At 34.1% G+C, this 13,492-nt stretch overlaps 2 protein-coding genes across 10 annotated transcripts in view; both read right to left on the bottom strand.

Annotated features, from left to right (window-relative positions):
• Positions 1-5,807, bottom strand: part of IQUB (IQ motif and ubiquitin domain containing) — a 42,475-nt gene extending 36,668 nt beyond the window's left edge. For 2 of the 9 annotated variants that reach the window (XM_039328275.1, XM_039328284.1), the window contains exons 1-3: positions 4,013-5,807; positions 3,530-3,590; positions 688-1,346 (exon numbers count right to left, since the gene is read on the bottom strand). In XM_039328275.1, the coding sequence (XP_039184209.1) occupies positions 688-1,282 (595 nt within the window). In that variant the 5' untranslated portion in view covers positions 1,283-1,346; positions 3,530-3,590; positions 4,013-5,807. Of the gene's footprint in view, positions 1-687; positions 1,347-3,529; positions 3,690-4,012 lie in introns of all 9 variants that reach the window. The other 7 variants (XM_039328276.1, XM_039328277.1, XM_039328282.1 and 4 more) reach the window with 7 other exon arrangements.
• Positions 5,808-6,262: 455 nt separating this feature from the next.
• NDUFA5 (NADH:ubiquinone oxidoreductase subunit A5) lies at positions 6,263-11,321 on the bottom strand. Its single transcript, XM_039328289.1, has 5 exons — positions 11,144-11,321; positions 9,114-9,158; positions 8,340-8,456; positions 6,917-6,982; positions 6,263-6,426 (listed from the first exon to the last, which is right to left on the bottom strand). Exons 1-5 carry the CDS (start codon positions 11,162-11,164, stop codon positions 6,325-6,327), a joined length of 351 nt encoding a protein of 116 aa, XP_039184223.1. The 5' UTR covers positions 11,165-11,321; the 3' UTR covers positions 6,263-6,324.
• Positions 11,322-13,492: the final 2,171 nt, after the last annotated feature.

Raw genomic sequence — 13,492 nt, 5'->3', positions numbered from 1 at the left:
TAGCTGTCTTCTGTAAACAACTGCAATAGCTAAAAAGAAGTTTCTGTAGTTCTAAACTATTTATATTAATGAAGCTGACAAGGATATGCAGTGATTAGTTACATATTTGAACAGGAGCAGAGAGATATGGAATTAAATGTCACCGGACATTAGAATTACTAGATGACATGGCCCAGTGATTCACTCTCAACTTCAGGTAAGTCTAAAGCTATTATTTGAACAAAAAGACGATGAAAGAAAAGCAAATTTCTTGGAATAAAATGGTATCAAAGCATTTGATACTGTATTTCACTAGCATGATATACTGTATTACAATAGTCCATCTTTTTAGAAAATGTTATTAAAATAGTGAGAATTAATCAGTCATTATGAAACAGTGAGACGTGGGAAATATTAACTGTGGAGCATATAAAGGAAGAATTATTTATAAACACTTTTCCCAAACTAGTATTCTCTAAGTCAGGGGTGTCAAACTCGCAATATCACGTGACGTGTCGTGCGTATCACGACTTTTTTGCCACTGTCGGCAATGGGGTGGGCATGGTTTTGCTATGATGCATCCAGCCCGTGGGCCGACAGTTTGACACCCCTGCTCTAAGTTGTTCAGCCTCTAGTTGCCTGAATTTACAGTGAGAAATTTAAGATGAGTTGGGGAAGACTAACTGCCATATCGAACATAATATATACCTGTTACAATAGCATTTTTTATCATTTCTGTAAGCTGAGCTGCCAAATTTGCCATGTTTATGTCTTCTGGAACAACAGCTGCCAAAACAGGATACTGTTCAGAAACACCTTCACTGGCACCTGTACTTTCAGATGTTGATGCATCTGTCTCAATTCTAGTTGGTTTAATTTCATGACCAAAATCTTTTGGAAAATCTTGGAGTGTTGCATCCAATTCTGTTTCTGCGCTGTCCAGCTCCAATGCCAATTCTTCAGCAGCAGCCACATCCTCAACTAGCTTTTCCTCTCTGTCTGGTTCCTTGGCTGTGGTTTGATCTATTCTCTGCAACAGCTCCTCAGCAATATCTGCATCCTGTACAGGTTCCTGACTAATGTTCAGGTTCTCAAATGCATCCAGCTCTTGTTCTATAGCACCATCTTGCTCTTGCATTGGTTCATCAGCAATACCCAATTCTTGTGTTACTGAATCTATGTTGTATTCCTGCTTTGCAGATAGACCTGTTTCATTCAAGGGTACTGTATCTGTCTGCTCCTTGTTAGAATCTATAACATCTGTAATTTCTTCTGTTTGTTTTTCTGTAGAAGTGTCTTCCATAGCTTGATTTTCATTATCTACTTAAGCCAGATCAATTACCTCTTTTTCTGAATCAGCCATTTGCCTAAAAGGAGTAACATAAAAAGCAAAATGTACAGGAAACAAGATTTTAAATTTAAGCATATTGTTAGTATGCAGTCTCAATTGACTGTCCTTGTACTCTTAGACAGACCATAAAATTAGTTGTAAACCCCCCCCCAAAAAAACCCTTCAGACCCAACATATCTGAACTTTGCCATTTTAACTAAAGACTTGTACATTTAAGTCAATATATTTAAGCCATTTATATCACATTTTAACCACTTGAAATATAACTGATAATGCTTGCAATGTATTACCTTCCAAATATAATGGTCTGCAAATGATATCCAGCTAACATTCCCAAGAGCTCAACTTTTCTGGAGATTATTAGCTTTGAAAACATTGATTTATAACTTTATGTGTTTTCTTTCTTGCTCATTTCTTGTTTGAAACTCCAACATTGTTTTATATTAGAAATAAAAAGTAAAACTCTGCAGTATAAAGACTGAATTTTTTTAAACCCATTTTTCATAAATAGCATCTATCCTTATATTAACATTAGTACATTTTAGAAAGGCAGTAGCAGAGCATTTTTTACTTAATTTTTAATTGTGAATAATTGAAGAGGATTTTTTTAAAAAAAACCTCTGAAAATATTATGGTATTAGGAAATATTTTAGAAAAACATCATGCCAATTATCATCACTTGACTCATCTTATTTCTTAGGAGACAATAGGGCATTACGAATTTCTAATGATAAAAGAAATAATCAAAACCCAGCCAAATTTCACAAAATGCTAAAAGTAGACACTACTGTATAAAAATATTTGTATTAATTCAAATTTTAAAGTAATATTTCCTTTGAATTCTAGTGTCATATAGAAATGGCTTGAATTGGTTACAGTAATACATTCTCCCACAAACCGTGATAGCATTTTTACTAATGCTGTTTCGTTTCATTTTTTTTCCTTTTGTTTGTTGAATTTATATAGCTGCCCATCTCACATACATGACTCAGTTTACCTTTTTTAATAATTCAGGTAAAAATAATAAATAAGAAACAAACAGAAATAAGTAAGCAAAACAAGAAATCCATTAAAACCAGTAAAACAATAAAAAAATGAAACCATAAAATTCTGTCTACCTGACAGACAACACAACCAATTCACAGGTTCTACATCTCTACCAGTTTCTCAGCCCCATGGCAAAGCCATGTCTAAAGGGCTTCCGAAAGACCAATAGGCTCAGCGCCAATTGGGAGGGGGATGATGTTCCAAAGAGCAAGTGCCTTTTTTAAAAGCAAAAAACAAAACAGTGCTAAATATTATGATCTTTGCTACAGCTTGAAAAAGTGTATAATATATTTGTCTGAAAATCCTAAACAAGATTCAAGAGAAATTGTCTAGTAACAGGAAAGTGATAATGATAGAAATAACATTAATGAAGCTTTAAATATTATTTGTCAGTCTTGAATTGTACAGAAATGCAATTCAGAATGGGAGCTGCAAAGTTGACTATGGATATATGATTGAGAAGTAAAAAAAAAGTATGGTAGTGATCCCCTATAGTGCCAGTTCAGTGCCCAAATCAATTTCTTCAATCTTGTCATGTGAAAATGGATGGCACATCTCATTACTCTCAACATGCATTCTGCATGTTCTTTTATTAACTCAAAGGTGAGCCTATTTTGATCTTTTAAGATGTTATACTCATTTAAGGAACAACATACATAACTAAAAGGATATACTAGTCCAATTATACTTCTAGTCTTAAATATAGGAAGATGTTCTGTTTTGAGTGGCTACTAAAAGAATGGATTCTAATAGACACCATTCCACTCTTGACTACTAAGGTTTCTTATATATCATTCAAAATCTAGTAGTTCAAAAAGAACTACCATATCTGGATTACTAACAGGTGGCAGGTACAGAAGGCTTTTGTTCCTTTTTGACTCGTTAAAAAGTTTTTGTCTGTCCAATTGATTATATTCATTTACTTTGACTATGTTGTGCTTTTGTTCCTCCCAAATGACTTATTAGGGTTATCAATGAATGGTTGCCAATTACTTCTGCAAATTTATGTACCCACCATACTGTAATCACAAAGATATCACACCAATTACACTTGCAATGGGAAAAGTATTTTTGAAAGGAAGGAAGGAAGGAAGAAGGAAGGAAGGAAGGAAGGAAGGAAGGAAGGAAGGAGAGCCATACAGAATAATCTACCTCTCTGGACGTTCACATTTTTGCACTCCCATCTCTGGTAGTCCTATCCAAATATGGGCAACTTTTTCATACAGAAAAAAAAAAGGAAGGAAAAGAAGAGCATTGCGTTTTTCTCTTTTAATATAACATTATCTTTATTGAAGTTTTAAACAAATGCAACCTGTAAGAACAAGAATAGCGAATCAAATTCAACTCTTATTTAAAAAGTTCTTAGAAACTAATCGCAGAACTGTAAATCAAAAAGGGGAAAAAGAACAGGCAGACTACAAAAGAAATAAAAAAACAGAAAATTATAAATAAAAATCATAAACAAGACGGAAAAAAACTAAGTGTACGATAATATAATGCAGTTAAAATATTGAGATCTCAAAGCACTAATATTACATTCATGCAAGTCGTTGCAAGAATGAAAGTATCGTTTCTTGCGCCTCTCCCGGTGCCACTCCGGTACTTATACTACAATTCCCAGAATGCCACACTAACCCATACAGTTTTCGAGGGAGGGGAAGTCCTCATCTTCTCATCGGCTGACTACCATCCCAGAAGTCTTTGCGCCGCTGTCGAGCGTTATAAATCGCGTCCCTACGAAAAGCATGTTGGGAATTATAGTCCCGGGCTCAAAGAATTATACGCTATTTTGTCGCTATTTCTTTTAAGCATAATTCCGTCTCAATGCCTACCTACTTTCTAAAAGCCTCTATTGATCAAATAAAATAAAAATAAAGTCGAGCTGGGTTTTACCTCAACGCAAGTTTTCCCGGAGCGATCCGTAGCTTACCTTTAACTCTAGAGACAGTATTACGTATCTATAGCAACCACGATACTGAAGAGTCTCGCGAGAACTCGGGTTCCTGAAGATTTTGGAAAAAAGCTTGCCTTTGAAGTTCGATGAGGCCACGCGACCTCTTATAGGCTGGCTTAGAGTCTCATTCCATTGTTATAGAGAGCCGAGTTGATTCTCAAGAATTCATTTTTTAATTAAATTATCTTATTGACACTGTATTTGAACAAGGTAGTGTACCACGACCTCGCCAACTGGACTCAAAGGCAGATCAGGATTAGTACTTGGGTGAAGAAACCACTTTATACTTGTTTAGAGTGGGAAAGTTAAAATATTCTAAAAAAAAACCCTGGTGAATCATTTTCAAGGACACTAAACTTGAGGGCATTTTTAACAAATGTGTTTGTCATGCATGACAATACATGGTTTTAAAATGTACAAATATGACAGGTAACAGCAATTTGGTTAATGTCTGGTATTCTTAGCAGCTTATTTAATTTGCAGAAAATACACTAAAAACACTCCAAAAGTTTAATATAGTGATAAAAAATACAATCGTAATACCAACTATTTTCAAGTGAAGCAATAAAAATAACATGCCAGCTATACCTAAATAAAAGCTAGTCCTATTTAACAATAAAATTCTATGCAGTTGTAAATTTACAGCTGGCAAATACATTTGCTTCTGACTAGTAGTGATGTTAAATGCTCCTCAGAGCTGAATTCTCCCCTTTAACTCACATCCTGAAAAGAATGCAGCATTCACTATATACAGAGCCCTCTTGTGGCTTGCTAAGACACACTTTAAAAAACCACACACATAATTGAGTGGACTTGATTTAGCAATTAATCCCACCAAACCAAATCTATAGTTATTACAATGACAGTACTTTACAGAATATACTAATATATCTAGAGATCACTGCTTATATGCCATAAAGTTGTTGCCTCTTAGTGACCACATAGATTTTAAAGATTATAAATGTGCAAAAACTAATTCTAATTGGATCAAATATCAGCACATTAGTTTCCTTGTCTATTTTGCTATTTTTACTTCAATCTGCAATTGCTCTCTATTTGCTTGCCTACAATCATCATTGGCTCAGGGTTTGTTTAACAGTGAGAACTAAAGATTGTTGAAACCATAATCTGAGATAACGGGATTAGTTCTGAAACACACTTTCTCCATACTGTTCAAGATGAAAAAATAGAGGGAAGTTTACAGAAAATAAAAATTTCTGTTACCTTCAGAAACATACCGGTATTAAATATTTCAGCATACTATGTGAATTTGATAAATAATATAGGCACACATTCAAACATATTCCTGGTCTTTTCAGAGCAGCAGACTAAAACAGATCTAGTAATCTCATTGCAACCCTTTGAAAATTTTGAGATTTTAATTTTCTTTCATGTATATGTATCTGGCAAGCTGGAAAAGTTTTGATAAAGCTAGCGCATGAGAGTATATGTATGGATGTAATATACAAAGCATACAAGAATAATGCAAGAATCCATGTAGCATTTCTCTCAAGAATGCTGCAAGAACAAATTCATAAACAGCATAACAATAAAGTAACATATAATTTACTTATTTTCCCCTTTGAATATACAGTTAGGACCTAGTGTAGATAATATATTTTTGGTACTGGACTCTTAATATAAACTATTTTACTGTCCCTTATTCTGAATGGATAAATGTATATTTTCACAGTATTTTAGCAGAAGAGTTCAGGAGACTCTTTGTATTCTTTCTAAACTTTGTTCTACCACTTAATTAAGAGTATGAATTTGGTGCAACAGGGGAAAAGAAAGTACAGGGATATTTATATATGTAGCTATTCAAAGAATGACATTACTCTGAAAAACATTTCTTACGGTGTCATGAATGTAGTGACCCTCCATTTTATATTGAGACAAAGTTTTGATAAATAGCATTAACACAATTTCAATCATGTCCAGCATACATTTAATGAAATAATTCTGTTTCCTCTGAAGGTTGAAACACTGTTAATTACACTGGCCATTTCCACTGGTTTTCTGGAGGTTCTTCAACTAAAGGTTCCCAAGGACGGTATTTCAACATTTTCTTGGCTAAGGAAAATTCATTTTCAGCCTGTTGACAAAATATAGATTTTATTTTTTTTATTTACTTAAAACTCTCTGAAAGATGGCACTCTCAAAACTAATTTGCATACATGTTGATAAGAGTTACTTTCCCAAATCACTTTAAAAGAGAACTTAAAATACCAAATCTCCTCATTATAAAGGTTAACATGGATTGGTGCCAAGTTTTTATTGTTTTTAAAGTTTTATGTTTTAACTAGTTGCATTTTATAGTTTTAAAATCATTTTAAAATGATTTTATATGTTTTTTTAATCTTTGTTTGGAAGCTGCCCAGAGTTGGCTGAAAGATGGATGGCTATATCTTTTGAATAAATAATTTAATTAAATTGCTTGTTTAAAACAAGGATTTTGATTGACATTGATTCTTACCGGACAGTTTGTATAGGAAAAAAGAATTTACATGCCACACTGCTAAGTTTACAAATTCAGTTTAGTGGACATTTTCTATACCTGATATACTAAAATCATTGCTAAATACCTGCAGAATCACTTCTTCTATCTGTCCAGCGTTTAATTTGTTTTCCAGCTTTCGCACATCAGGTTCCTGCAAGTAAGTTCAAAAATAAATGAGAAACTCTGGTGCAGTATATTCCTCTATCTCAATTTTTCTCAACCTCGGCCACTTTAAGACATGTGACTTCATTTTTTAAAAATTAAATTACTGTTATTGCTATTTAACTTACTCAATAGGAAAAAAAAACCTATAGTACAATAACTCAACAGAAGTGCAGGTTTTTGATCCTGTATTTCTGATCTGGAGTTGTTGTTAAATTATAATTGTTATATATTACCATAGTTCCATGTTTTGATTTTTGCTTTATTTTTGTGGGAATATTCAGCTATTTCTAAATAACTCAAGTTATGCAACCAAATTCATTGAAGCAATGCAAGATGGATATAGAATTCATGTTGCTATCCTATAGTTGCTGGAATAAGATTCATAAACAATAATGAAATAGTTAATGTTTAGGATTGACTGTGCTTGCTGGAAATAAAGTATTCATCAAGTACATATCTCTTTGCAAAAAAAACCCTGTATTTGCTGCAGTGAGGTTGACTCTGAATTTAAGAATGTCACCTTTCGAGTCTGAAAGCTATGTCAGTGAGGCTAGTATTTGAAGGGGGAAACTATTAATATCAGAATTATAACTACACTAAGATTACATGGGCACATACATCAAGTCACTAAGAGTCAAGTTCCTTTGAAAAAGACGTTTCCCATCAAATGGACACACACACACACACACAAATCCATATAACATTTTTGCATAATATCAAATATTCCCTTGTCAATCCCAGTTTGCTTATTCCAGCTGAAATAAATCCTGGAAATTTCCCCCTCATCAAAAAATGTGAACTCATGCCACACATCCATATATACAAGAAGCTCTATAAAAGGAAAAAGAAAAACCAAAAAGGGAGATAGAGTAATTTAAATAAGGTGCAATTATTTTCTCCCCTGTATACTAGGCATTATCTCACACAATCCATTCTTACAGAAAAGCATACAAATATATGCATATATGTTCAATTTTTTCATCCTTTTCATGAAAAGGAAGGGGAAATATGATGGAGAAGGGATAAGGGATTAATAATAGCCAATTTTCAGACTGTTACCCATAAGACTATCTGCAATCATATGGGCCCCCTACCCATACTTCTGTTTTCAATCATTTATTCTGTTTTCATTGGGAAATTCATGTGTGATTATCTGGGGGAAAAAGCTTGTTTTCTTACAGAAATTGAGAACTTAAATCCTACCTGATCATTAAGAAGCCTAGTTAACTGAATTATTAATATAAATTGTAATTAAGAAAGAGATCTAAATAACAGTATCAAAAATTATCATTTGATAAATGCAACTTGACCCCAAAATGTCAATTAATTCAACTTATACTTACTGCTTTCACTATATCAAACCGTTCATTTGTAAGTTTCTCTGTATATTTCCTGTATGCTGCATCCTGAGGCATAGTCTCTAAAATACCCAGAATTTTTGTGTATAGTATCTTGAGGCGCTGAAAAGATCACATGACAAAGAGTAATTTTAAGTCAGGCAAAATGAATACATTGAATGTAAGCTACTGCAAGATTTTAATGTACTGCAAATTAAAACAAGAAAAATGATTCAATGACTGTCCTCAGAAGAAGAATTCTTCCACATAACTTTCTAGTGAAGTTATGGCAATCCTAAACTCAAGGCACATTTAGAATTAAGGAACTGCTTTCCGCAAAGGTTTTATTTTCATAAATCCAAAAGTGTTAATTCAGTCACGTATTTGCTTTTCTAACATTTGATTGTCTATAAGAACTTTCCAAATCAAATGTCTACCTTTCTTACCTATTGAATGTTTTAGTACAATTATACCATATCTTTTCTTGTGCATTCTTTTTTATCTGGTCAACCAAATCAAGGAAATTCATCCCTCATCCTTCAGATACAATTTATACTTAAATTAACAATTCTAAGATATCCTAAACATCTAATGTGACTGGATAAGAGAACACCATTAGGAATAAAATCAACTGACTTTACAGGAAAGGTAATTCCAATAGAAGTCCAGACCCAACAAAATAGCTTTATCACTTCATTGAAACATTGAAACAAAGTGGGCTTCAACCTGAGCTACAAATATTCTCCTTTATTGGTACATGGCAAAGTATCTTACACTTACTTCATGTGGATTGTTATATACAGCTAATCCCACAAGCCCAGTAGTCTGTAGGTATGAAGAAACATATATTAAGTTGAGCAGCAGTCTAAATCAAGAAATCAAATTTACTTATCTGAATAATCATTTAATTTGCATATGGATAAATCAGCATTTGTAAAACATTTATGGATATTATATACATACCTTCAAGTTCTCCAGAACTTATGAAGTATATTTTTTAAAAAAAACAAGAAGCAAGACAACAGAACACAGATAAAAGAAAAATAAAACGTATCAACAGAAGTCCAAAACTTATGCCAGGTGTTTGAGAGAAAAGATGATATTTTTTGAGTACTAAGCAAAAATCGATTTAAACCAAAAGTGTGAAAATACCTCTATAATTTTATCTGTTGGTTCATCTTAATCACATAACTCCAAAATAGATCTGAAATTATGGTCACATCAGATTAATTTAACGAACTGCATGTCTAAAAAAACTAAGCACATTTTTAACAAACTAAAAACAATTTATCTTTTTCCCTTTCAGAAAAATATCAGCTAGAAATAAAGCCAACATATTAGCAAACCAGTATGGACCAAACAATAAAAATCATGGGATGCTTAGAGAGTCATGTGGATTAACTACTTTCTACAGTATGTCCATAAGAAACAGTTATCTGGAGGTTTTAATGAGATTACAGGGAGTGGCTATAGACATGTAGCATAAAGGTCTGGATTCCATGTGGACTAGGATCCGTCATATGAAGGAAGAATCCACTGTGCCTAAAGGAATAGATATAAGGTGATGTAGCCACTGGACATTTTTATAGGCCACATATTTCTCTTTCTTTGAGCATGAGGTAAGGGATGTACCTGTGAACCAATAAAATAATTGACAAGTGAATAGAAAAATGACACTGGGTGCAAATAACAGATTAAAAAAAGTAATCTCAATGTGTTTGCACTTCCATGTGCACACAAAGAAAATTTCTTTTCAGATTTGTATTGTATCAATAACAAAAACATGCAAATAGAACATGGTTCAGCACAATTGTGAAAACTACACCATTTACAGGAGTATGGCCAATCAAAATAAGATGCAATAATAGACTTAATATATTCTCCATTCCTTTAAGGCAAGACAAGTGAATAAAAATATTTCTTCATGAACCAGCTTCATTCTTGTACAGGTACTCCTTTAATGGTGCCCCATTTAGCAACAATGAAAAACTAACTTTACAACCAGTCCATTTGTGACCTTCACAGGTCTGTAAAGCAAAAGAAAGCTAAAGTAAAGCCATAAGCACAGTCAGTTTCACTAAGCAACTGCTTCATTTAATGACCAAATTGCAGTTCACACTTATAACTGATAAACAAGAACTCATCAAAGTTGATACCAGTCAGAGCATAGAATAACACATAGTGAAAGATCAGAAGATGTGAATAGACCTGGACTATAGACTTGCCAAGAGTCCAACACCACTGAATGAATAACATCATCATTATCAAACAATTATCTGATCAAACTTACCTGGGAGTAAAGGCTAAAAGTTTGATAAAGGATGGAAAGGAACCTGCTTTGACAGCAAACTGCCAGAGCAGACATTTATGAAATTGGCATATATTTTTCCTGCTGGCATACATTCCACAACCACAATCCTGTAAAATAGATTGGGCTGAGAAAACAACTGGCCCAAAGTCTCCCAGAGAACTTCCATGCTTAAGAAAGGAGTCAAACCTAATCACCATCACTACAGCCCCCTTAAGAGAAGATGCCTCTCCCATGTTGCTCAGCAGGACAATGCTTAGCTGGCAATTAGGAGGGCATCAAGTTAGCAAAATCTAATTTGAGGACAGCACTCCAAAGCCTAGATACTGAAGGGAAAAAAATCTGCGGTAGGATGTTTCTGCGGAGACCAGCGATTCCTTATCTCTTCTAAGATACTGGCGCATGAAGATGCGCGTCCCCTAGTTTTAGCCAAGAAGGCTGAGAACTATAAATGTTGGCTAACGTATCTGCGAGTCCTTCCCCGTGTCCTCTCGACTCTCACCTTTTTCAGGACTCCCGCCATTGCCACTATATTAAGGAATAGGAGCAAAAAAGATCATGAAATCGTTTCACTCCATCGCCAGCATCGAGGAAAGCTGAAAGGTCTTCTAACTCGCGTAGACAGAGGGCAACTTCTAGGACAGCGCAAAGCGCATGCGCTCCGACCACATTGGCAACAGGAAGCGAACGAAACATAACGGAGAAGTGGGTTGGTTCTCGATTTATGCTCGCCGCACATTCTGAGGGAACGTCACTCAGAGCTGAGGCGGGGTTGCACCGCCCATCGACCGTGCGTTGGAGAACGTGTTGGGGCGGGGCTGACAGGAGGGCTTGTGTTTGCTTTTGTTGGGGAACTGCTGATTGGTCAGCGCTTTCAGAGTTGTGCTGAGTAGGAAGTGATATTGATTCTAGTGGAGTACATCCTGAGGAATTCTGGGAGTTGAAGTCCACGCATCTTAAAATTGAGAAGATCGGTCCTTCTTGGAGATTGGTTAATGTGCTTTTATTAGGAAGCAAAGTTACCATCGTTGTCAATAATATTGAGTGGTAATCATTTTAAAAGGCTGGGCAATTGATGTTGTATCACGAGAGTGAATTAAAACAAAAAGTGATTTTTATTTGCATGGATTGCGTTAACGATTCTGCAACAACATTACAATAAATTTGATAAAGGTTGACAATGTTATTATAAGCTTTTGCGAATAATAACTGATTTTACTAGAAGATTACGAATCTCAGTCTGCGCTTCACCTATTTGAACAGTCATGAGAAAACAATAAATTTAATCTTTCCACTCCCGTGGTGGAGCAAAGGATTTTTGCAGCCCAGTTCTGAGGATTTTTTTTTTTTATTGAAAATTTTTAGCTATTTTTACAAAAAGCAAAAAAAACCAACCCTAACCCACCCACCCCAACCCTGCCTCTCCATCCCCCCCCCCCGACCTTCCCAGAGCTGAATATAGGCTTAATTAAAATTTTTAAGAATCTTAAAAAAATTGAAAAAGTATAAATCATAAATATATCTAAATACCTTACATAAACAATTTATAAAGTAATTAACAATAAAATATATGTAAAAAAAACATACGTATTAAAAAGGAAAAGTACTTGAAAGAAAAAGAAATAATAAAAAAAGAAAAGAGAAAGAAGAAAAGAGATATAAAAAGTACAATCTATAAAATATTAAAGTTTATATACAAGTTACTAGAAAGCTAAATGATATTTTTTTATATCCAATTTATATTGTATGAAATTTATCCATTTTTCCCATACCGCAAAGAGTTTCTCTTGCGATTGCTCCTTTAAGAAAGCCGAAATCTTTGCCATTTCCGCCAAATAAGAAACTTTAAAAAACCACTCTTGCAAGGTAGGCAAAGATTCCTTCTTCCAATATTGCCCTACTAACAGCCTAGCGGCCGTAATCAAATTTAACATCAATATAACTTCCTTAGCATCACAATCAGTAACAATACCTAACAAAAACAATTGTGGGGTAAATTTTACCCTCTTTCTAAAAATTCTTTGAATATTCCACCATATCTTAATCCAAAAAACTTTTATATTTTTACACGACCACCAAATATGATAATAAGTAGCATCCAAACAACCACATCTCCAACATTTAGGCTGTAAATCAGGATACATACGAGACATTTTTTGTGGATCAAGGTGCCATCTGTAAACCATTTTGTAAAAATTCTCCCTTAAGTTCTGGGCTTGTGTAAATTTAACATTCCTCACCCAGATGGTTTCCCATGTATCTAGTAGAACTGGTTCACCAAAATTTTGTGCCCATTTAATCATACATTCTTTAATTAGTTCTGATTCTGAGTCCAGTTCTACTAGCACCCCATAAATTCTCTTAATGTGAGTTCGCCTTTGATCTTTTACTTGTTTAAAGAGATTTTCATCTTCTCTGAGCAGACCCACATTACGATCTATCTTCCATCTATCAGCTATTTGTCTATACTGAAACCATGAATATATATTATTTTCATGTGCTAAATCTTCCAAAGATTTTAACTGCCAATTTTTACCATCCCACCTGAGTAATTGCACATAAGAAACACTATCCATCTTAATTCCTCTTCTTATCCCCTCTATCGCATGCCAAGGTATAGCCCATAATGGTATTTTAAACTCACTTTTATAATATTTCCTCCAAACCCGAAGTAAAGAAATCCTTATAATATGAGATTTAAAAATCCGATCCACATTTTTATTAAAAATTAGATAGGCATGCCATCCAAAAAGTAAATCCCAACCCTCCAAATGGAGTATTTCTACATTTGTTAAATCAACCCAATCACTAATTAGTGTTAAAGCCACAGCATCATAATATAATTTCAGAT

The sequence above is a fragment of the Crotalus tigris genome, unplaced genomic scaffold (assembly GCF_016545835.1).
Source record: "Crotalus tigris isolate CLP2741 ecotype Arizona unplaced genomic scaffold, ASM1654583v1 scf7180000024375.2447938, whole genome shotgun sequence".
NCBI classification, from domain to species: domain Eukaryota; kingdom Metazoa; phylum Chordata; class Lepidosauria; order Squamata; family Viperidae; genus Crotalus; species Crotalus tigris.
This window is presented reverse-complemented; position numbering and strand designations above follow the sequence as displayed.

What these genes read in the sequence shown, in the direction of transcription:
- NDUFA5 (XM_039328289.1), bottom strand. Translation starts at nt 11,164, where the DNA reads ATGGCGGGAGTCCTGAAAAAG. An exon ending in GGTTTGATATAGTGAAAGCA is followed by an intron (nt 6,983 to 8,339) that starts GTAAGTATAAGT and finishes ACTTACTTGCAG; the next exon opens with GAACCTGATGTGCGAAAGCT. An exon ending in TAGAAGAAGTGATTCTGCAG is followed by an intron (nt 6,427 to 6,916) that starts GTATTTAGCAAT and finishes TTTTGTCAACAG; the next exon opens with GCTGAAAATGAATTTTCCTT.